Source organism: Lachnellula hyalina, assembly GCF_007821495.1.
Source record: "Lachnellula hyalina strain CBS 185.66 chromosome Unknown contig00033, whole genome shotgun sequence".
In the NCBI taxonomy this organism is placed as follows: domain Eukaryota; kingdom Fungi; phylum Ascomycota; class Leotiomycetes; order Helotiales; family Lachnaceae; genus Lachnellula; species Lachnellula hyalina.
In genome coordinates, this window is record NW_022157147.1 from 50,465 (window position 1) to 71,626 (window position 21,162).

The 21,162-nt window shown below is 48.5% G+C and overlaps 4 protein-coding genes across 4 annotated transcripts; 1 reads left to right on the forward strand and 3 right to left on the reverse strand.

The window, feature by feature from the left end:
- Positions 1-1,565: 1,565 nt before the first annotated feature.
- Positions 1,566-5,885, forward strand: UGT80B1_1 (Sterol 3-beta-glucosyltransferase; the record flags this gene model as incomplete). Its single annotated transcript, XM_031148630.1, has 7 exons — positions 1,566-1,732; positions 1,795-2,595; positions 2,644-2,880; positions 2,930-3,697; positions 3,743-4,517; positions 4,561-4,699; positions 4,756-5,885. 7 exons carry the CDS (start codon positions 1,566-1,568, stop codon positions 5,883-5,885), a joined length of 4,017 nt encoding a protein of 1,338 aa, XP_031007099.1.
- A 5,573-nt stretch (positions 5,886-11,458) lies between these two features.
- Positions 11,459-13,150, reverse strand: UVRAG (UV radiation resistance-associated protein; the record flags this gene model as incomplete). The annotated part of the gene is made up of 1 exon (XM_031148631.1): positions 11,459-13,150. The coding sequence occupies one exon, from the start codon at positions 13,148-13,150 to the stop codon at positions 11,459-11,461; it is 1,692 nt and encodes a 563-aa protein (XP_031007102.1).
- A 455-nt stretch (positions 13,151-13,605) lies between these two features.
- Positions 13,606-14,793, reverse strand: GLE2_1 (Nucleoporin; the record flags this gene model as incomplete). The annotated part of the gene is made up of 2 exons (XM_031148632.1): positions 13,606-14,493; positions 14,542-14,793. The coding sequence occupies 2 exons, from the start codon at positions 14,791-14,793 to the stop codon at positions 13,606-13,608; spliced, it is 1,140 nt and encodes a 379-aa protein (XP_031007101.1).
- An 853-nt stretch (positions 14,794-15,646) lies between these two features.
- APT1 (Adenine phosphoribosyltransferase) lies at positions 15,647-16,371 on the reverse strand (the record flags this gene model as incomplete). The annotated part of the gene is made up of 2 exons (XM_031148633.1): positions 15,647-15,789; positions 15,861-16,371. The coding sequence occupies 2 exons, from the start codon at positions 16,369-16,371 to the stop codon at positions 15,647-15,649; spliced, it is 654 nt and encodes a 217-aa protein (XP_031007096.1).
- Between the last annotated feature and the right edge of the window lie 4,791 nt (positions 16,372-21,162).

Below are 21,162 nucleotides of genomic sequence, written 5' to 3' on the forward strand. Positions count from 1 at the left end.
TGTGATTGCCTGTGATTGCCGCGCCCCGGCCCTTCCAGCATTATCCCGTCTCACACTCACCTAGGTTTTCTGCATCCTAAGTAAATAAACTTACCACACGAGCCGCCTCGCCCACTTCACCTCGTATTCCCCGCATCTACAAAGTAATGCGATGATTAAGCCCCCCCCCCCTTCTCTAACATCCCGCAGGATCAGCTCCTATATTCACATCCGTCTGCCACTGAACCCCTGAACTGGCTAACCGAAGGGCTGTTTCCACGAAACTCTCCCAACGGAAGCAAAGCCCATCCAGAGCCCCTCCATCTAAACACTTGTGGATCAAACGGGAAGACAGTATACCCGGTTTCACGTCTGGAAGGAACAAGATTCGAAGACAGAAATATAATATATGATTCTAGACGCCGTTAGTAGTGGCGTTACGACACTTATTATAACTAGGGTCTAGGGCTGCCGCTGCGGCTAGATATGTGTCTAAGGTATGCTTATAACAACCTACTACATATTAAGATATACACCTTATTATTAAACTTCTATACACGTCTTCTGCCAAATGATAGAGTAAAGCCAGTGGCTCCCGAATATCACAAATCAGGGAATATTCAGAAAACCGGTTTGCTTTCTGCAACGCACTCGTCTCATGACTCGACATAAAGCTCGACATAAAGCTGACACATTGGCGAGATGGAGGGTAGGCAATAACTAATTAATAGCCTTAGGAGGTAAGTACGATTCTTAGCACCATTTGTTTTCCTATACTACGCAACTTATACCGTCTCTCGGCAACTATTTCTTATATAATATTTCCCCATAGGAGTAATATGGTCATGTGATTAGACATATTTAACCCCGCCCCAGAGCGCTGGAAGCCATCTGACTTATGGCAAACATTGTAACTTTCCAGAATAAAAACTTTGCCACTGAGATTTATCCAATATTTTGGTGATGAATATACACGACGCGCCCCTCTATTCACGTGACTAAACCGGTACTTTGCCGTCGGAGCTAGTCTGTGAGTGTACCTACCTAAGTTGTTGATTGCTAACAATACCAGTGTTTTATTTATGAGTATACGAGTATGACAGGATTGACTGAACTGCTCGTACATGTAACAGCTACATTCCGTAGGTGAGAAATCAACAACTCCAAAAACATCGACATCTGAAAAGCGATCCTGACGACCGGCCAAGAGTCCCAAGACCCCGCCTCCCCGCTTCCCTGCACCAGCTCTACTTCATACATGCATGCAAGCTGCCCTGCTCTAGACCATCATCAGAAGCATCTCCGGTCAGTCAACATAAGCCTGGGCTCTTACCGTCAAGCGGCAGCTTTAATAAGCTTCTTTTCGCGTTTCTATTCGTTGAGACGAGAAGGCTGGAGACACGGTACAATAGCGGGGTTACCTACGTAGCCTACTTGTAGCTCAGGCGACCTCGACAACCTTCTTTGGCTGGACCCAGAACTCTTCGTATTACATGACTACAATGGAAATTTAAGAGAAGGTAGATAAGCAGTGTAACTTTCGTCCAGAGCCTAGCAGGTCGTCTCATACGGTCTCCGCCGCAAGCATGGCATCCAAGCCAGATCAAGACGCGAACCAAGAGAATGCGCTCCCAGCAGCCCTCATTGCGCAAGCTGAAGCTGCCATAATTGGCAGTACTGGGAGTATTAGTGGATCCAGGCGAACTTCCAGAGCATCACAAAGAGCAAGCCATGGCGGGGAATCATCATCCAGGTAAATGGCTCAAATCTGTACCTGTCTCGAAGCTATCTAACCAACTTTCTCTTTTTACCCAGGGCCCATGGAACGCACCTCACAGTTCCACAGGACAGCGAAACCGAAGCCCCTCCAGCATACGGCGATAGCCACGATCAGATAGAGCTCAGCCAAGATGGATTTGACACAAAGGCAAATGTCACGGACGACGGACGGATAAACATCAATATCAACCAAAAGACTCGCAAACTCTCAGATCTGCTCGTTCCTGCGTTGAGGAACCAGCTAAAGCTAGTAGCACAGGAGGAGAAGGATACACCACTTCCACCCGGATACATACCGCCGGCACTGGGAGGATTGCCAGGTCAAACCCCACCTCCTCACCTCAATATCGTTATACATGTGGTTGGTTCGCGTGGAGATGTGCAGCCGTTTGTGGCACTGGGCAAGACGCTGAAAGCTACATATGGCCATCGAGTGCGCTTGGCAACGCATCCTACCTTTCAGACTTTCGTTGAAGAAAATGGACTTGAATTTTTCAGTATTGGAGGAGACCCTTCGGAACTCATGGCATTTATGGTGAAAAATCCGGGATTGATGCCTGGATTTGACTCTTTGAAGAGTGGTGATGTTGGAAAACGCCGAAAAGGCATGGAGGAGATTGTTTTGGGTTGCTGGAGGTCTTGTATCGAAGCCGGCAATGGCCTTGGAGCACCTACGCGCAAAGATAATGCGGATGGTGGATTCGACGCTGGAATTAATATGGATACCGATCCTTCAGATCGCCCTTTCATTGCTGACGCTATCATTGCCAACCCTCCGAGCTTTGCGCATGTCCATATTGCTGAAAAAATGGGAATACCTCTTCACATGATGTTCACGTAAGTCACCCCATCTAGAACTCCTGAATTCCTATTTATGCTACATAGTATGCCATGGTCCCCCACTCAATCGTTCCCCCACCCTCTCGCAAACATCCAATCCTCCAATGCCGATGTAAGTATGAATAATTTTGTATCATATGCCTTGGTGGAGATGATGACCTGGCAAGGCCTCGGAGACGTGATAAATCGCTTCAGAGAACATGCTCTTGGACTTGAACCAATCAGTCTTATCTGGGCTCCTGGAATGCTAAGTCGTCTGCGGGTGCCTTATACATACTGCTGGTAAGATATATTCTCCTTCTTCATTGGCCACGAATTCATAGAAACCTAGGTCACCAGCACTAATCCCTAAACCAAAAGATTGGGGACAATACATCTCTATATCCGGATTTTATTTCCTGTCGTTAGCTTCCTCATACACACCAGAACCAGAACTCGCTGCCTTTCTTGCCGCTGGTCCTCCACCGGTTTATATTGGCTTTGGTTCAATTGTGGTCGATGATCCGAATGCCATGACGAAAATGATCTTCGAGGCTGTTAAGAAGGCTGGTGTAAGAGCTCTGGTGTCTAAAGGCTGGGGAGGGTTGGGAGCTGATGCCCTGGGCATTCCGGAAGGCGTCTTTATGCTTGGCAATGTACCTCATGACTGGCTCTTCCAGCACGTATCGTGTGTTGTGCATCATGGAGGAGCTGGAACAACTGCTGCGGGTATCGCCACTGGAAAGCCGACTGTCATTGTACCATTCTTTGGCGACCAGCCATTTTGGGGAGCAATGGTCGCCCGAGCTGGAGCAGGCCCACTTCCAATCCCCTACAAGCAGCTTACTGCAGATAAGTTAGCTGCGGCACTGTCTGAGGCCCTGAAGCCCGAAACTCTCGCAAAGGCGAAGGAGCTTGGTGCTCGTATCAAAGAAGAGAAAGGCAATGAAGTTGGTGCCAAGAGTTTCCACGACATGCTTGGTGTCGATAATCTCAGATGTTCTCTGGCTCCTAACAGAACAGCTGTATGGCGGATAAAGCGTACTCAGACTCGTCTCAGCGCCTTTGCTGCCAACGTTCTTGCAAATGAAGGCCTTCTCGATTTTGCTGATTTAAAGCTGTAAGTCCTACAAATCCTATTTTTTACATTTTCCTAATAGAATAGATATCGACCGAAGGAGTATGAGACAGACGACGGCCCTTGGGATCCTATCTCTGGAGGCGCTTCTGCCTTGCTCGGAACTATTGGTAGCATGACGATGGGTATGGCAGACTTCCCGATTGAGATTTTCAGAGCCGCTCGATCCAAAAAAGATGCTCGTCTTGCTCGTAAGGAGACAACGAAAGATGGTCTTTCTGGAAGCGACACTATTGAAACATCCTCAAGATCTCGGTCTCAGCTCGATCTGGCCGCAGAAGAGGCGGTCGAGTCGCCCGCTGAACCTCTTTCACCTAGAGTCTCAACATCGACACTAACCCTAAAAACTTCACACGAAAGCGCCGAGCGCTCATCCAGTGATACTGCAGGTACCGGTGATACCTCACTGACTAGTATGTCAACAGAGAGAGCCGGCCGTGGGAATGCACTGAAAGAAGCCCTTCGGGGCACCTTATCCCGGACGAGATCTCAATCTAGAGAAGGGGCTGCTCGAATTGGGCGCTCTTTTTCAAAAGACCGTAGCTCTACATCTCGTACCGCATCTCCTGGGGGTGCACGTACTCCTAAGGAATTCGATACTAGTGCTTTGACGTTGGACAATGCAGTTGGTGCTGGAAAAGGAGTTGCTCGAATCGTGGGTGCTGGCTTGAAGTCGCCTATGGATTTCACCTTAGGAATTGCGCGTGGTTTCCATAACGCCCCGAAGCTTTACGGCGACGACACCGTCCGTCCACACGCGAAGGTCACAGATTTTCAGAGTGGTGTCAGAGCCGCAACTAAGGTACGTCCAAAAACCAATTTCAAAGCAATGCTAATATCATCAGGAATTCGGATTCGGATTTTATGATGGGATTACGGGACTTGTTACGCAGCCGCTTAGGGGTGCAGAAAAGGAAGGAGCTGCGGGTCTTATCAAAGGTATTGGAAAAGGCATTGGAGGTCTTATCCTCAAGCCTGGTGCAGGTCAGTAGTGGCTACTCTCTATTCTTTATACATGACTAACAGAAATAACCATCTAGCTATTTGGGCAGTCCCTGGATACACGTTCATGGGAGTTCACAAAGAGGTTCGCAAACTCTTTGGTAGCAGTGTTTTGAACTATTGCATTTCCGCACGAACGGCCCAAGGTTTCGAAGAGGCAAGCCGTGCAACGCCAGAAGAGCGACTGGACGTTATATATCGGTGGACAACCCATAAAGCAGAATATCAAAATATGAAGCAGAAATTATTTGAAACCGGTGGTCCTGAGGGTCAAGGTACCGGACATCTCACCCCAAAAGGATTCCTTCAAACTCGCCATCTCTCTTTCGAAGAGAGGAAGAAGCTGCACGAGTTAAGGAGACTAAAGCGAGAAGAGGAACAGCAGAATACGCACGGTGCTGGTGCTCACAAACACTGTCCTTTCTGTCGCCGAGACGAGCCGCACCTCCACACTCCCAGAGCGGTACAAGACACACCCAGTGTTCTCGATGACCCAGACCGAAACGACGAATTTGAGCACGCTATTCATGCCTCGGTGGCCGCCACCTCTCATGGTAATGTGGAGCAAGACATGCTAATCGAGCGAGCCATCCGCGCTAGTATAAAAGAGCTTCAGAGCACCGAGACGACACTCAGTGACGAGGAAGCACTAAGGCGCGCCATCCAAGCTAGTGTAGTTGAATCCGGACATAAATCTGGCTTTGATGGAGCAGGTTCGTCTGTTGACTTTACGGAAGAAGATGCAGAGCATCAAACCCTCCTGGAGAAAGCGATCCAGGAGAGCTTGAAGAGTTACTCACTTCCTGCTAGCCAACCACTTCAAGATATCGACACCGACGATGACGAGGAAGTCAAACTAGCTCTGAAGATGTCTCAAGAGCAGACTGGACCGAAACCTACCGATATTGACGATGCTCTCAACGTCGCGATACAGAAGTCGAAAGAAGAACACCTAAAGGAGAAGACCGAGGAAGATATCGTGTTGGCATATGTGAAGAAGCAGAGTATGAAGGAGGCTGAACATAAATCTAATATTGCGGGGAAGCAGAAAGAAGTACCGGTAGTGGAAGAAGCTTCACAGAGTAAGGCAGATGAAGAGGCGTTGAGACAGGCTATCGAGATGAGCTTGAAACACGCAGGCGGAGACGGGGCTTCTGGTTATAGTTAGATGAAATGATGCGGTGGGTTGGGAAATAGGATTGGTCTTGGATGGGGTTTAAACATATACCCATACGGTCACGGTAGAGCGTGTGTTAAGTGATGATTTTTAATCAGTTGTTCTTGGTATGCCGTTATTGCTTGTCAGCTGCCTTTGAACTTCCTATTAACATTGGTTGTCTCATGAAGCGTCTCCACCCACACATAAGCCCTGAGCGTCTTGGGCTGTTGTTCTGTCCATATATGTTAAGTCCATTGTTTTTATTCTGATGTCTGCATCCTTCAAGCAGCTAAGAGTGCAGTGATTGCCGCGAGCTCATGCCTAATATCCAACTTCAAGCTTTTAGAACGAGTGTGACTTTCTTGTCATCTGACTTCCTAGGCCGTTCCCTTGAGGCTTTTAGGACATTGAGGGAGGTAGTGAATCGCCCCTACTATTATCGCTTAATTGTAACAATTCGTCAAATATCAAATACCCATTCACAATTGGACTGCTACGCTCTTTACCGCTCTCATCCTCGTCTTTATCAACCTTGCGTTGGTAGCGTCGCGTCAACCTTCTTTCCTTCCTTCCTTCTTTCACACCATACACACACCTTTCCTTTGCGAAGACTATCTCAGCTTGCGACAGCGGCTATCCTGGCGATAGCTCCTGCCGCAGAGGAACTCTGTCTTCGATTGCGTCTCTTCACTTTGTTGCTCTTGACTCAACAACTCAACCGTCAAGAGCGATCCCCTCCGGCTTCAACAGCGAAACAGCGTCCATTTCGATTTCGACTGGGCTGTTGTCCCATCAGTTGACTCGATTCCCATTCAAGAAAACATCTCCACCAGCACCAAGAGGTCATCTGCTATCCGATTCAATACCCTTCCTTATACAAGAATTTCTACAACTACGCCCTTGTCAAGAATGAAAAAGACTTCCCTAAATCCTCACCTTTCTACTAGCCAACGATAAACCACATTGCAACCATGGGTCCCAAACGGAAAGCTGCTCAGGAAGCAAACAGTGCCAACAAAAAGGTTGCTACGGGCGGCGGTGTCGCAGCTAGGAAGAAGGGTGCTGCCGCTGCTGTTAAGCCTGCTCCGAAAACCACTCCCAAAGGCCCGGATAACAAGATTAAACGTGCTTCAGTTCCAGCCTCAAAACCAGTGAGTCCTATCTCCCAAGTCCCAGCTCATATACCGTCTTCCATCTTCTATCATCTGCCATCATTGCTGACTTCAAGCCGAAACTTTTGCAGCCAGTCACAGACAAGAAACGCAAGGATAATGCAGGGGCTCCGGCTGGTAACGGGGCTACATCACAAGTTCGAGCGGCATCTGGTCTGGGGGGAAAGGAGGGTCAAGGGCAAGCGCAAGCCGCACGTCGACCATCAATCTCCCAACAAGCTCCTCAGGGTAGCCCGATGCTACCTTCTTACAGCTCTGCGAACAAAGGACAAGTTCCCCTTATGAGAACGTCTATATTTTCCCCCGGACAACACAATGGCTCAGTAAATCCGTTCGCTGGGCGTCTTCAACCGCTTCAAAGTCCTATACATTGTGGACAACAATCTCTCCAGAGAAGAACATCCATATCATCTCAGGAACACTACAATGACCTACACAATAACTTCGTTGGCTTGCCTATGTCACCTGGAAATCCACTAACAAAGGAACAGACCCAAGCTATTGTGCAGCGTCGACTTTCTGGAGCTGGTCATAATAGGCCGCAATTTCAAGGTTCCATGAGCTCTCCTAGTCAGCCTTTTCAACAAGTTCATACACAATCACCGCAGATGGGCGCGAGAGGTAGTCTGATGAGCCCTCCAGATCAACTACATCCGTATGTTAGACAATCGCCACAAATGGGTGCTGGAGGTGGTCCAATGAGTTCTCCAAATCAGCCAATTCAACAGTCTCAGAGTCTTCTGCCGCAGATGGGGCCCGAAAGTAGTTCAATGAGCCCCCCCAGTCCATCATTGCAATACACTCATAGACATTCTTCGCAAATGCCAACAGGAGCTAGGCCAGCCCCGCAATCTTACCAGCAAGTAAGCCCTCGACCCAAGTTGCAGCGTCAACTTTCAAATCCAGAACCATCTAGTCGAGGCTTTTCCCAACTTGTTGGGAATCTGCCAGGGGCTTCTTTTCCTCAGTATACTTCCGGGAATAGCCAGTCACAATCTCAATTCGAGATGCTGCAACGGTCAAACCAACTATACAAATTTGAGTCTCAATACCAGACGCACTGTATGCAGAAAATGTCTTCGTTTGGACATTTGCACCCCCAACAGCAGCAGCAGACACGACAGTCTAGGCCAAATCCAAACGGTGACTTAACACAGATCCATGTTGGTGGTGAAAATATCGTGAGTGGATCCGACCATGGGGTTACTGGACAAGGTGAACAAGTATCACAACAGCCTCAAAATTCTAGAAACGGGTCTGTGAATAGGAAGGTGATGGGACCTCCTCCTATCCGCCTTCGAAATGCCGATGGTGGTGAACCCATTTCTCCAGCCAGCCACTCCCCACTGACACGTCCCAATGTGGACCCCCAAGATCCTGAGGGGCGAACGAGACTTGATATTCACGCGAGCACCAGACTCCTCAACAGACATGGCCAGCCAGACGAAAGTAGTGCGGAGACTCAGGCTTCTCCAGTCATTTGGGGAAACGGTGCGCATTCACCTCTGACACCTCTGAAATCGCAAGCTCCTGCTCTTCCTCATGGACAAGTTTTTAGTAGAGGCAATCATCGAAGTGGATTCATGTATTCGCCATCCGAAGAACCTGTCAGTGATGAAGCGCCTATCTTCCCTCAAACACAAGAGTCGACCCAAACTAATATCCAGCGTGAGTCTGTACCTGTGCCACTTCATAGACAATCACCGCAGATGGAACAATTACAGCAATCCAACGGATTTTACAGTTTGGATACGAGCGTATTAAACGGCAATGAACCGACTGGAGAGAAAAACCAAGATTTGGAGATGACAAATGAGCCAGCTGGCATGCCTGAATCCATGTTTGGGGAGGCTTTACCACCACCCATTGACTCACTTTTAGTTCCAGTGCCTCCAAATACAATCTACAGCTCCGATCCATTTGTATCCTTGCCACCTACTAGATCAGACAAAGAATATTTTCCAGAGCAATTTACCACCAGCGGCGGGCCACCAGCAGCTGGGTTTCAAAGCCCGGAGATCGGTCATATTCTGGGATCTTCTCCTCCAACGGAGTCAGTCAAGCCGCATAAGAGTGCAACTCAGACACTACGCCAGTGGGCTACTCTCGCCATTACCAAATCACATTCTCCTCCTACAAATTCACATACGAACAGAGATTTCGACCAGGTTGAGGAGGATACCGGACTTGGGATCATGCTGAGTGGTGATTTGAGTAACACCATCAACACCTCCCCAGGGAATTTGAATTTGAAAATGGGCACTGCACACTTATCAGGTTACTCAACACCGCAACTACCAACCAAAAATAATACTGGGCATACAAGCACTCTAGATTCCTCCAGCGCTCCTATGATACCCCCATTTCAACCTCCCGCCAGACCCGCTTCCCCTAAGACCGTTAAGCACAAGCTCCATCAACGATATGAGGACGGTATGGCTGGCTTGGCCGATCAGAGTGAGCAAGACACTCGACGTAATGGACTTGCGGCGCAAATTTTAGGCAGAATGAATCACTCTCTGAACAAGCCTCCACCACAACCTAGACAAACTGCATTCCGATCGGCAGCTAGTCCTGATTTCAAGCATCTAGGCATTGCAAGCATCAGAAAAGCAGATGAGAAACCTAGGTCTATATTTGAAGAATGCTCATGGTGCTATTTCGAGACAGACTTCGGTTTGGCTAATGACAGTTGCTTGCTTGACGCGAAAGCACTCCGTTCAATCTGCGCAGACTGCCGTGCTACTCAACAGAACTTTATGAATGAGTACGGAACGGCGACACGCGGCGCTGAAATAACAGCCGAGGAAACGGACAGGCTTAACTTTTTGGTCAAAAAGTGGAATTTGCAAGCCCAATTCACTCCACTGAATGAGGCAGTCATTTTAGAGAGTGGACAAACACTCGTTCAGGCAGCGCAAGCAAAGAAACTACCACAGAACACGAAGAGCGTCAGTGATGGCCGAAATATTGCTCCTTATAGAGGCATTATCACATGTCGCGGTTCTGCCCATGGACAAGTCGACGTCAAGAAGGCGCTTATTTGTGGGAGCTGCAAAGAGGAGAAATTCCGTATCATCAAGCATGATAAACACACGGATTTTCACCCCATTGCCCAGCTGCAAAATATGCGTGGCCCTCCCCACAGCCGCCGATGCATGATGTGTTGCAGTTCAGCGACCGATGCATGCGCAGATTGTCCGTTGAGACTTTGCGATGCTTGCCAAGTTCTTTTGATGTGCCAGTGTAAGTCGGTTTGCAATTGCTAGAAGGATGAACGCTGACGATAAGGACAGGCAAGGGGTATCTGAATAATCTGTTCTACCATTACAACAGCGCGCACTTAAGAAACGACGTAAGTAGATTGTCGGGTGGTGGGAAACTGCAGCTAATCTGTTTATGCAGGCCTTTCTTTTGCGCTCTGATGGTGGAGGATTCTGAACAGAACGAGTACTTCGGCGAGTTCGACCTCATATACAACACCTGAACACCTCGAATGTCTCTTGATTTGGCAACAGTCCCAATACCTGGTCCTATCCTGAGAAATGCTCTCTCTCATTCAACAATGGAGGATCTGAACTTACACGGACCTGGACACCTTGCCTCTTTCATACGCGATTCTCTGCGGGCGGCATCTTCTTTTCACGATACCCTGGTCCTTCCCAATATTGATACGCAAAGTTACAGTACCCGATGGCGGCATACCATCTAATAGTTCTGTTGTCTCATGCCAAACTGCAGATACCGTAAAAAGCCCAAACCATATATAATCAATGCATGTTTTCCGTGATGCTATGCCAACAAATGAGTGAAGAAAAGATTTGAGAATTTTAGAGATCGTATATATATCTCGGCCCAAAGCTTGCATAACATAGATATGAACGGTACGTTGTTATTGAAGAGAATGTTTGGACATGCCTTGAACTCGCCCTTCTTTCCAGCAAGATATGCAGACACGGTGTTTTATGTTTCCCTAGCTGGACGAACAATTAAGTGCTGAGCCTCAGCAGCTGAGGTGAGGTTGGGTCAAGGCGCTAGACCTAATTTGTTCATCGATGAGCCAAATACCTTGTCTTATAACATTTCAAGCCATCAACCTCACGAACCTTTTCACATGCAAGATATTTCTTCCGATTCACAGCTGCATTAGCAGATAAATCATATATAGTCTACACGTAAACATACACATAATGACATTAGTAGCTGCTCACTCCACGTGACAAGTTAAGAGGTTACTTATAGGGTGTGGGAGGATAGAAAGTAGGATTTGGTCGTTGGCAGTATTTCAAGTATAGATAGTTTTCAACCATAGCTCTAGTATATAATGCTATAAGACACATTAATAATTCTCCCAAAACCCCATAGAGAACAACGCGTTTCATGTTTTCATCTCTCATCTCTCATCAAGCCTCATTTGATAACATTCTCCCTCAACCCACTTGTCCTCAAACTATACACGCCATTACCATTTGAACTTTTCCCTTCTTTGCCCCCATTTTCCAACGCCCTCCTAACCTGCTCCCCAATCACGCCCCCAGCATTACTATCCGCGCTACCACTCCTACTCAGCACACTAGCGCCATCACTTCCCCTCCCACTACCAACCATCAGTAGCCCCTTTACACCCCCCGCCTTCCGCGCCGGCAGCTCGCTCGTCCCAGCGCTACATACGTACAACAAGTATTTCAGATTCGGTAGCGTTTGCCTGATATCCAGCACTTTTAGTCCCTGGCTCTCAGCCAAGCACTCGATATCCTTATTCAACAGAAATACTCCGTATTCAAAGCGGAAGCGTAATGTGCCTTTGTTGTAGAGCGGGAATGTACGTTGGTTGTCTTGCAGTTTGGAGATGTAGTCTTGGATTATGGAACGGGAGCCGTAGGCTGTGATGGGGTAGGGGAGGGGGATTGAGAGGTAGTATTGTAGCATATCTACGACACGTGCCACGTGGCCGAGGGCCGCGGAGACGGTGTCTTCGTCTGCGTCGTCGAAGTGGGAGTTTGGGAGGGCGAGGGAGCAGATGGTGAAGAGGAGTGGAGAACTAGTTGGCTCGATGGGGAAAATCGCAAGGAGCTCTTCACAGATTCGGCGGCGCTGTTGATGGATTTCTGTGGTCGTAGTGCTGAGAAGTTCTTTACAGTTTGCAAGTTTCTCTTGGGCGTTGTTGATGTCGTCCATTACCCGCTCCTGGGCTTCTTTGCCTGATTGTATTGCTTTCCTCCTCGCAGCTATCGAAGCTTTGAGCTCAGCCCGTCTCCGAATGGATTGCTTCAGCAATTTCTTCTCAGAAGCAACGTATCTCGAGGCAAGCGCTGCCTCTTCCCTTGCTTGAGGTGATTCATCTACCGGCATATCTTTCAAGATAGCATTGATCTGACTCGCAATTTCCTCCCTCGTAGCCAGCGCATCCTGTATTGACTCGTCCAAATTCGAAAGCCGCATCAGCGCACTATAACTCGACGTAGGTGCCACCGGAGCAGGTTTTGGCTTCGGAGGCTTCGAAGCCAACTCAATAGTATAGATCCCATCCACAAGCTGGAAAAGTATACAATTCGGCGGAAAGGCATGGTTCTCCAGCCTGCCAATAAACTGCAAGCTCTGCAGATTAACCTCTTCTTCAATGAGCGGGACAAAGTCTTCCCTCTTCACCCAGATCCGGACCGTAACTATATTCAAACGGCTGATACCTGGTCCCATTTCCGAGAGATCGAAGAAGCGGAAGGTGGGATTCATGGCTTTCTCCACCACCTCACTGATATACACAGGCTCATCGGATTCCCGTCCCGCAACATGCAACGTAAAGAACGTATCCGCCATGCGCGCATCAATCACATCCTCCAGCTTCTTCTGTCTTGACACCGGGCTCGCAGCCCCCCAGTTTGAGCTCCTCCTCCTCCCCTTCTGCGTCGGGCGCAATTCATCCGAGGACTGCGCATGGTGGAGCTGGGGCTCGCGTTTCTGGGATGTTTTGTTGAGAGCTGTATCGTCAATTGTTTGGCCGCGCGGACGAGTGAGGGTAAGGTTCCGGAGGTATATGCCTTGGAGATGCCGCAGTTTTCGGTTTTGGGGGAGCAGGAGAGGCCGCGATGCCTCGGAGGGCATGGTTGGTGGTGTTGAGTGAGAGCTGTAGTGGTGTTGTGTTGCTAAATATGGTTTAGCGGGGAAGCAGCTAGCTAAGCTCCGGCTCTCAGCCTCGTCCGTAAGGCTCTGACTTTGAAGTATTCATGATTCTAAAAGGTTCGCTACGAGCAGCGGAGATCATCAAGGAGAAAGATGTAATGTTTGAGAATGTGTCACATTGAAGCCCTTTCGAGTTGGAAAGTACTCATCTGGAAAGGTCAGTCTTACGTCGCGAGTTACCTTGACTCAGGTCGAGCACAGCAATTTGTGACACCGCGTACAGTAGGCAAATTGAACTTTATCATTTTATGGCCCAGTCTATATCCCCAATGACCTCCCATTCCGATTTCCGACCAAGAAATTCCATAGCACCGACTCCATAGCACCATGCTAATTCCATAACTTTTGCCTTCCGTTCCCAAACTCCTCTTTTGAAATCATCTCTTCCTACCAGCTACCGTCACAGTAGCCCTTGGCTTACAATCATCTGGCGCAATCGGATGCAACATAATCTTATTAACGTGCTGGGGACCATTGAACGCATATCCCTTATGCCAATCATAGCTGACGGCATAAGCAAAAATCGACCCATCCATATTGAAACCAGTAGCTGATATCGGTGCCCCAACAGATGGATATCCCCTGAGCCGATTGTGCCCGTCCTTGTCCCAGAAATGGAACGTTCCATCTGATCCTGCCGAGCTGAAGGTGCCATGGACGGGGTGGAAGGAGATGGCGTTGACGGCGGAGACTTGGACTATGCTATCTTTGTCTGGTAGAGTTCTGTGACAGCGGAACGCGAAGTTGCGGCTGTACAACATTATTAGCTCCAATTTCCTCTCACGAGGGCTTAGGCTATACCTTTCATCTTTCTGCGCAACATATTGACACCCACACCTCCCCTCTATACTCCCCACGGCAAAGCCCGACGCATCAATAAAACAGCTCACAACCCTCGTCTGCTCCTTGAGCGGACTAGCTCTCGTCTCAAAGATCGTAGTCGGTGTATTCAGATCTACAATATGTATATGTTTCTCCGCCGTCCCAATCACAAGCAGCTGCTCCTTGACATCCATTGCATATACTCTGTCCTTGCACACGAGCGTCGCTGCCGGCATCTGCTGCCTCAAATCCCAATACCGAACACTCTTATCCCAGGAGCCGGTCGCTAGCATTGGCGCATTCGCATTCGGAATTTCGAAAAAGCGGATTGAGCGGATAGGCGCGTCATGCGAGGAGACCTTCTGCGCCGGAGCTCCGTTTGCGGTTAGATCAAGGAGTTTGGCAGTTCGGTCTGCGCCTGTTCCTGCGACTTTAGTGCCGTCCTGGATAGATGTTAGACATGAAACTTCAGCTGAGATAATGGTACATACCTTTGACCAGTCACATGCAAGGACTGGACCCTCGAAGTCAATGGCCGCAACGCCTGTCCCCGTCTGGTCTGTTCGAACATCGTAGATCCTAACCCTACAATCCCATGATCCTACAGCGAGGAAGTTCGCAGCTGGCGACCAAGATAAAGAGGAGATGCTATCATCCGGTGGCATTGAAAGCGTAGCATCTTTGCTGAGATCATTTGTGGCTACGTTGTGGGACGGGGTAGCTGAACTCCAAAATGAAGACATGCTGTTGGTACAGTACTGGTGCTGGGCAAGAAAACCAAGACGGTGAACAGAAGACAAAGTTGAAAGTTAGGAAATGAATGTGAATCGGAGGAAATCTGACTTACGGGTACCTCGACCGGTGGAAACTTACGCGTTGGTCTTTAATGCGAGATTCACCAACTTCATCGCATTCATCCCGGCATCTTGAGAGGAATGCGAGATCAGATAGCTTGGAGGAGGCAAGGAGCTTGGACCGTTCCACGTGATCTCCCCCCTCTTATTGGCTAAGCGAGGGGTCGGAAAGGATGGGTTGCAGTGCATCGGGGTTTATTGGTAGGTGTGATACTCTCAAGCAGATTCGTTCGAATCAGACATTTGTGACACAACAAGGTAAGTGTGGTCAGCCTGGAGATTGGCTGAATCACCCCTCCTTTGCATCAGCCCAGAAAAACTGGAGTGCAGATCTTGCAAGTATCTATCCATAGATTGGGGTATCTTGGTATGAAAAGGTGGATAATGTAGGCAGTCTCCTCAAATAATATACCGAGGTCAATAACTCGTATTATGCTCGATATGCTATATCTAGGTAACTGCACTTGCCTCTCATTTGGAGGCACGCAAGCGGTGGTAGGTATTTGTTAAAAATCCTGAAAAGCACTTTTGTTGAGCTTTGACTTCGAGAGCCTAGCAGGAGGATGGCATCATGATTGGCACACATATTCATTCCCCATATCCATTATATCCATTGATGCTTCCCCGTAAACATTTCCAACCTCCCAAAACGCTGAATGCAATGCTGTCTATGTTGAATGCTGATATCCCCAACGCCAAAGAAATCCTAAATTAAGATATCCGATTAAGGCCAGCTTGGAAGCTATTTGTCCTTAAGCAGAGTATGAACAGGAGCGTTGAGCTTGTCTCGGCCCTTCAGGAAGTCGATCTCGAGAATGAAGAGGAATCCCATTAAATCTCCACCAGCTTTCTCAACAAGTTGTGCAGCCGCTGCGGCAGATCCACCTATTTTACCGCGTTAGAATCAACACTGTTGAGGTACGAGAAGCCACCGAAGGGAGAGGGCTTTAACTTACCAGTCGCAATTATGTCATCCACTACCAAAACCTTCTGCCCCTTCTCTATAGCATCTGTTTGAATCTGAAAGAAATCCTGTCCATACTCCTTATCAAAGCTTGCTTCCTCAGTAGGGCCAGGCAATTTACCCCTCTTCCTGACCGGAGCAAAGCCAGCACCAAGACGCAAGGCAAGGCTGGGGCCGAACAAGAAGCCTCTTGCATCGAGCCCCACTACAACGTCTGGCTTGACACCATTTGTGAATTCGAGAACTTGTAATTCAAGAGTCCGAATGAGTTGTTCGTGCAGGGCGTGGTTTGCGAACAGCGGGAGGATGTCGATAAAGTCGATGCCCTTGATAGGAAAGTCGGCGAAATTTCGAAGGGCGGCTCGCAGGCTTATCTTTGAACTGGCGAGTTCGGAGGCACTGGCGGCAGAGGTGGGGGGCTGGGACTCGAGTCTCGTGGCATGGTTATTGCCTCCTTGTTGTGAATCGGCGGTAAGAGCTTCGGGTGTTTGTTGTGTGTTCATCGTGACGAGAAGAGGGAGGAGAGAGGAAGGTGAGGTGATGTCGGTAGTGAGATATGCAAATCGATAGAAAAAATTCTAGGATTGGAAACGCGGCGGTAGTTCGGTGGGCCTTGGTGGACTGGGCTGGGCTGCGTGCCTTCGCAGGGTGGGCTCGGAAGATCTTGGGCTTAGGCTTTGGGCAAACAGGCAGGGAGGGTGAGAGAAGAGGGGGCTGGAACCGCAAATCGCAAAGAAAGATGGGCTTGGAGGGTGCTGCAGTACTGTATAGTACTGTGCTGTACTGACTGTAGTGGTAGCTCGATGCGATCGATGCTGCGGTCAAGCGATTGAAGCGCTACTAGTAAGTTAATCAAAGGCGGTGGGGGAGAGCGAAAGACAGCCACCGAGGCGGCAGAAGTGAGGAAGGTTGAGTGAGTAAGGACTACTAGTATGCACACAGTACAGATAGTTCCTGGACAGCAAGGAAGGTATGGCAGGTCTGAGATCCGGTAGGCTCCGCTCCGGACTTGAAGCCGTGTGGCTATTTGTGGCAAGTGAGAAAGAGCGAATTGTTTGAGTTGAGGACGTGGGGTGGGATGTGTTCAAACTCCAAAGACGGTGTTTTGCAAGGTTGTGCATTGTGCATGTGCAAGGAGGGGCAATGGCGCTCTGGCCTAGTCCGCGGGAGGATCTATTTACCTCGATTGTACGGAGTGTATGTACTTCGCGTTGTCACGAATCGCCAACACACCTTCCTTGGTGGCATTATTATTCCCTTTCTCCTACCAGATGAAACTTTTTCATATGGTGCAATCATGATACTCTTTCTCTCTCGTCCAAGTCCAGAGAAAGCTGCATGACTTGTCATGATATATCAAACGGCCGTCTCCGTTTCCACTCACGAGCATGAGCCCATCCTACATGTATCCCCACTATTCGACCGCATATATTTTCCCCGGTTTTACAAATTTTCTTGCATGAGCCATGGCTAAAAAAACAGCATTGAGCCGAAGACGTCTTGAACAAAGTCTAAGAAATCCAATCACAAACGAAAGCTAAGGACCTGCCACTTCACTCCATCCCATCTTCTTGGTTAACACCACCCATGCCGTTGACCGTTCGCCATTCGCCATCCGCCATTCCTGCCAGATACGAGGAGTCATAACCTAAAAGTGAGGCCGTTTTCACATGTTTTCTTTCAGCCTGTCATCAAGTTATCTTACCTCGTATGAGGTCTTATCAAGTCCCGAAATGTTCTCCTTCCGATTTGAGGGAAAACTTAGTTGTACTGTACGAAGTATATTCCCTCCCCGTGGAGTAAGGGACCTCCTAGCCTAGTCAGGAAAAGAAATAGACGCCTAAAGAAGGCCTAAAGTTGCACAGCATGAACGGAAAATAATACAAGGGCTGCGTCGGTAATCGTTCTGGACTTGAATTTGATGCACGGAAGAGGTGCACAACATTCAAGCCGCGGGGATCGTTATCGATTAGAAAGGCAGGCAAGGGGTGGGGGTGAGGGGTTGAAATGCAGGCACCAATTTTGATTGAAGGCTTGACCGCTGCTTCGAGGACTGAATTGGGATAGAGGCGCATATAAACGGGTAGTAATGGGGCTCGTACCAAGTAGGTGAGAACTGTATAAGAAAGTTGTACGATATTATATTTCAGTTATGGTCACGTGTAATGGCTAATTGTCACTTGAAATCGTCTGTCTTTATCTAAGTATTTCTTTAATATGTCCTCCTCGAATTCCCTTCATATTCTAGAATCAATCTTCAAAATAAGTCAACCCGCTTGCGCTTCCCGCTCGGTCTCTTCGCCTGCTCCTGCTGTCGCTTTTGTTCTTGCTGGCTCTCGTCCCGTTTCCATTTCTTATTTGCGGTCGGCCTGTTCACTTTCACCGGCTGCTGCACTTCTTGCTGCACCTCGTCATTGTTCTGATGATGCGGAGATATATGAAGACCGACCGGAAGTTTGCCCTCATACCAGCATTGAAGCATTCGTACCACCTCTTCCCAACCAGAATCCCAACCTACAATTCTACCCCAAGCAGAAGCACCTTTGGGCTCCAGCCATTTCTGGCGACGTGATAATTCCTTGTGCTTGATGATCATTCCGCCTCCCGCTCCAGGCTTGTGCTGCTGGAAGCACAAAATGAAATGTCTGCAGCCATCATAGATATGATCTGCGTTCCAAACACCCATTGAAATATCGATTCGCGTGGAAGTCCAGGTAGAGAGAAAGTCAGAGCTATTACCTCGAGGGTCATCATCCAAGTCTCGATCATACACAAACACTTCTTTGATTGAACGCCAGTGGTAAAAAGCCCAGTCGGGAAATATAACGAAAAGTGTATCGATGCCCGGGTTGATGTAAATACATCGCTCTTTTCTGGTCCGTTTGGAGGACACAGTCTTTCGCTTCTTACGGAGGCGGAAATGTTCTTCGGAGGGGGAGTATGAACGTTTGAATGAGGATTCGCTGCTGGAGTCATAATCGTCGAAAGAAGATTCGCTCCCTGAGTCGATCTTATCTTGCCATTCTGACTGTCCTTCTACCTCGACCTCGAAGCATTTCTTCAAAATCTTAAGGCCCTCGTTCCGAGATTCCACACAGGTATGTATGATTGCCGGAATAGGCGAAATGGAGGTAAATTGTGGTGTCTTTTCACTTGGTGTACTTTGCTCACCAGGCCTACTCCACCAATTTTTCAGCGTGAAGGCAACCTCTATATCTCGAGGCTGTTTCACAACATGTCTCCATACCCGCCCACGAATGAGTGATGGAAGTTCGGAAAACCGAGTGAAGGTTGATGTTGTCTCCTGGCTTTCGGAATCGGTGCTTGGAGAAGGCGGGGGAGACCGTGACTCGTCGTCCGACATTGTGATTTGGCTAGATACGGAAACACAGCAGCAAGGATTGGAGGAGTCGAGAGAACAGTTGATTATGTTCTTGAAGAGATGGAACTTGCAAAGGATGGAAGTCAAGAGACAAAGATGAACTTAAATACATACAGAAGAGGACGAAAACTAAATGAATATGGGAAGGTAAAGTTGTGACCAGTCTGGTAGTGACAATAGAGAAGGAAGGCTAACAAGAATAGAACTCGGGAATAACAATAGGCAAACAAGGCTTACCAGCATGGAAGGTGGCTTAATGGGTTGTCGTGATTCACCGCTCGGAAGTGCCAGACTGCATTGTTCCAAGTCTATTTATCTAGGAAAACTTCTCGCCAACCTACCAACCCTCAAAAAACCAACCCTCAAAGAAAAAGAAAAATATCCTCGCCATGTCATCGCTAGCCGCAGTAAACGCGGATATGGCTGTCGCAACATTCGAGCTGTTCCCTACCCTCCCAATCGAGTAAGTGACATTCGCCAGTAGGAGCTCCTCTCCGAGTCGTTTGAAGAGTTGGCAGTGCAAGACACCTCTCGAGCTAGAGCCTCCTACTCGCTATCTGCTCCTGATCTATTTCCCCAGTAACGATGCTAACCCCAAGTTTGTGTCTTGAGGATCCGTCTCAAGATCTGGCGTATAGACGCACACCAACCTCGCCTAGTCGAAACCGCAATCATTTTCGTCAAGAATGAAGGCGGCGGCAAAAAACCGCAATTCAAGTCGCTCAGCAAAATTCCGGCCGTCCTGCACGTAAACCGCGAAGCTCGCACTGAAACCCTCAAGTTCTTCACAAAATGCCTCCTGGAACTAGATTGCTCGCAAGTTCTGGCCCTCATCGATTCTGAAAGGAGTAGACCTCTAAGAACAGCACGTAATACGCGGTCTGCGTTGGGTGTCATGCTGCAAAACTATGAAATGCCCACTTCGCTATCTCCTCCGCAGGTCCACTTGCCAGCTATTGATCGACGCGTTTACTTCAACCCCGCAACGGACTGTCTCTGTATTGAGATCGCTAAAGCTACTCCACATCTGAACAGATTTTTGGAGGTCTATAAGCTCAGGGAACAAATCCATAACTTGCAGCTTGGGGAAACTCTGACTTCTACACGACTCAGGATGGGCGCTAACTCGACTGTGAGGGGGATTTGGTCTCTTGAACCACCGAGTGATTCCATTGTTCCATGTGGTGTAACCGACAGGCACTATTATATGATGGTAAGGTTCGAGTTTGGCGAGGTTAACCGCCGCACCAAACCCTTCGCACAGGCTGAGTTTCCGAGATGCATGACGGTACTGCCATTTACCGGGGTTGGATGCTTTACTTCTGCTAGGAGACGGGAATGGCATAACCACCTGCAGTGGTTTATGATAAACTTTGTCGTGGGTGAGGGAAATGAATTGGCAAAGAAGAGAAACAAATGGTGGAAGCGTACTGGCCGCGGACTGAAGCGTATCCTCACTTTAGGCCTATCCTAGGCAACGTTGGCTGGATGCTTCCCACCTAGAGAAATATCTACGAACATGACGACGAATGTAGTGGGTTATTTTTGCATCCACTTGTTGAGGAGGCTAGGTAGCATCAGTTTGAGGAACTATACGTACCTACCACCCAAACACACCACATCAGCGCAAAACTTAACGCGAGTCTACGAGTGAAGAAGTCCGCGAGCTTGAAGTCTTGAAAAGAATTGTCCTATGCTCCCCTCCAAGCTAGCCTGACTGCTGATTTACATATAATCTACATAGGTCAACCAGTCTTCCAAGTACTATCTCTTCTCATCCATCCCTTCCAAAATAAACACTAACCGATATCCCAAACACCATCCCGAAACCCGTTGAGTGGAGAAATGCTTATTTCGTTATATAGCTATATATAGCAAAGGAAGCGGCCGAGGTTGCAGCACAACTGTTCAG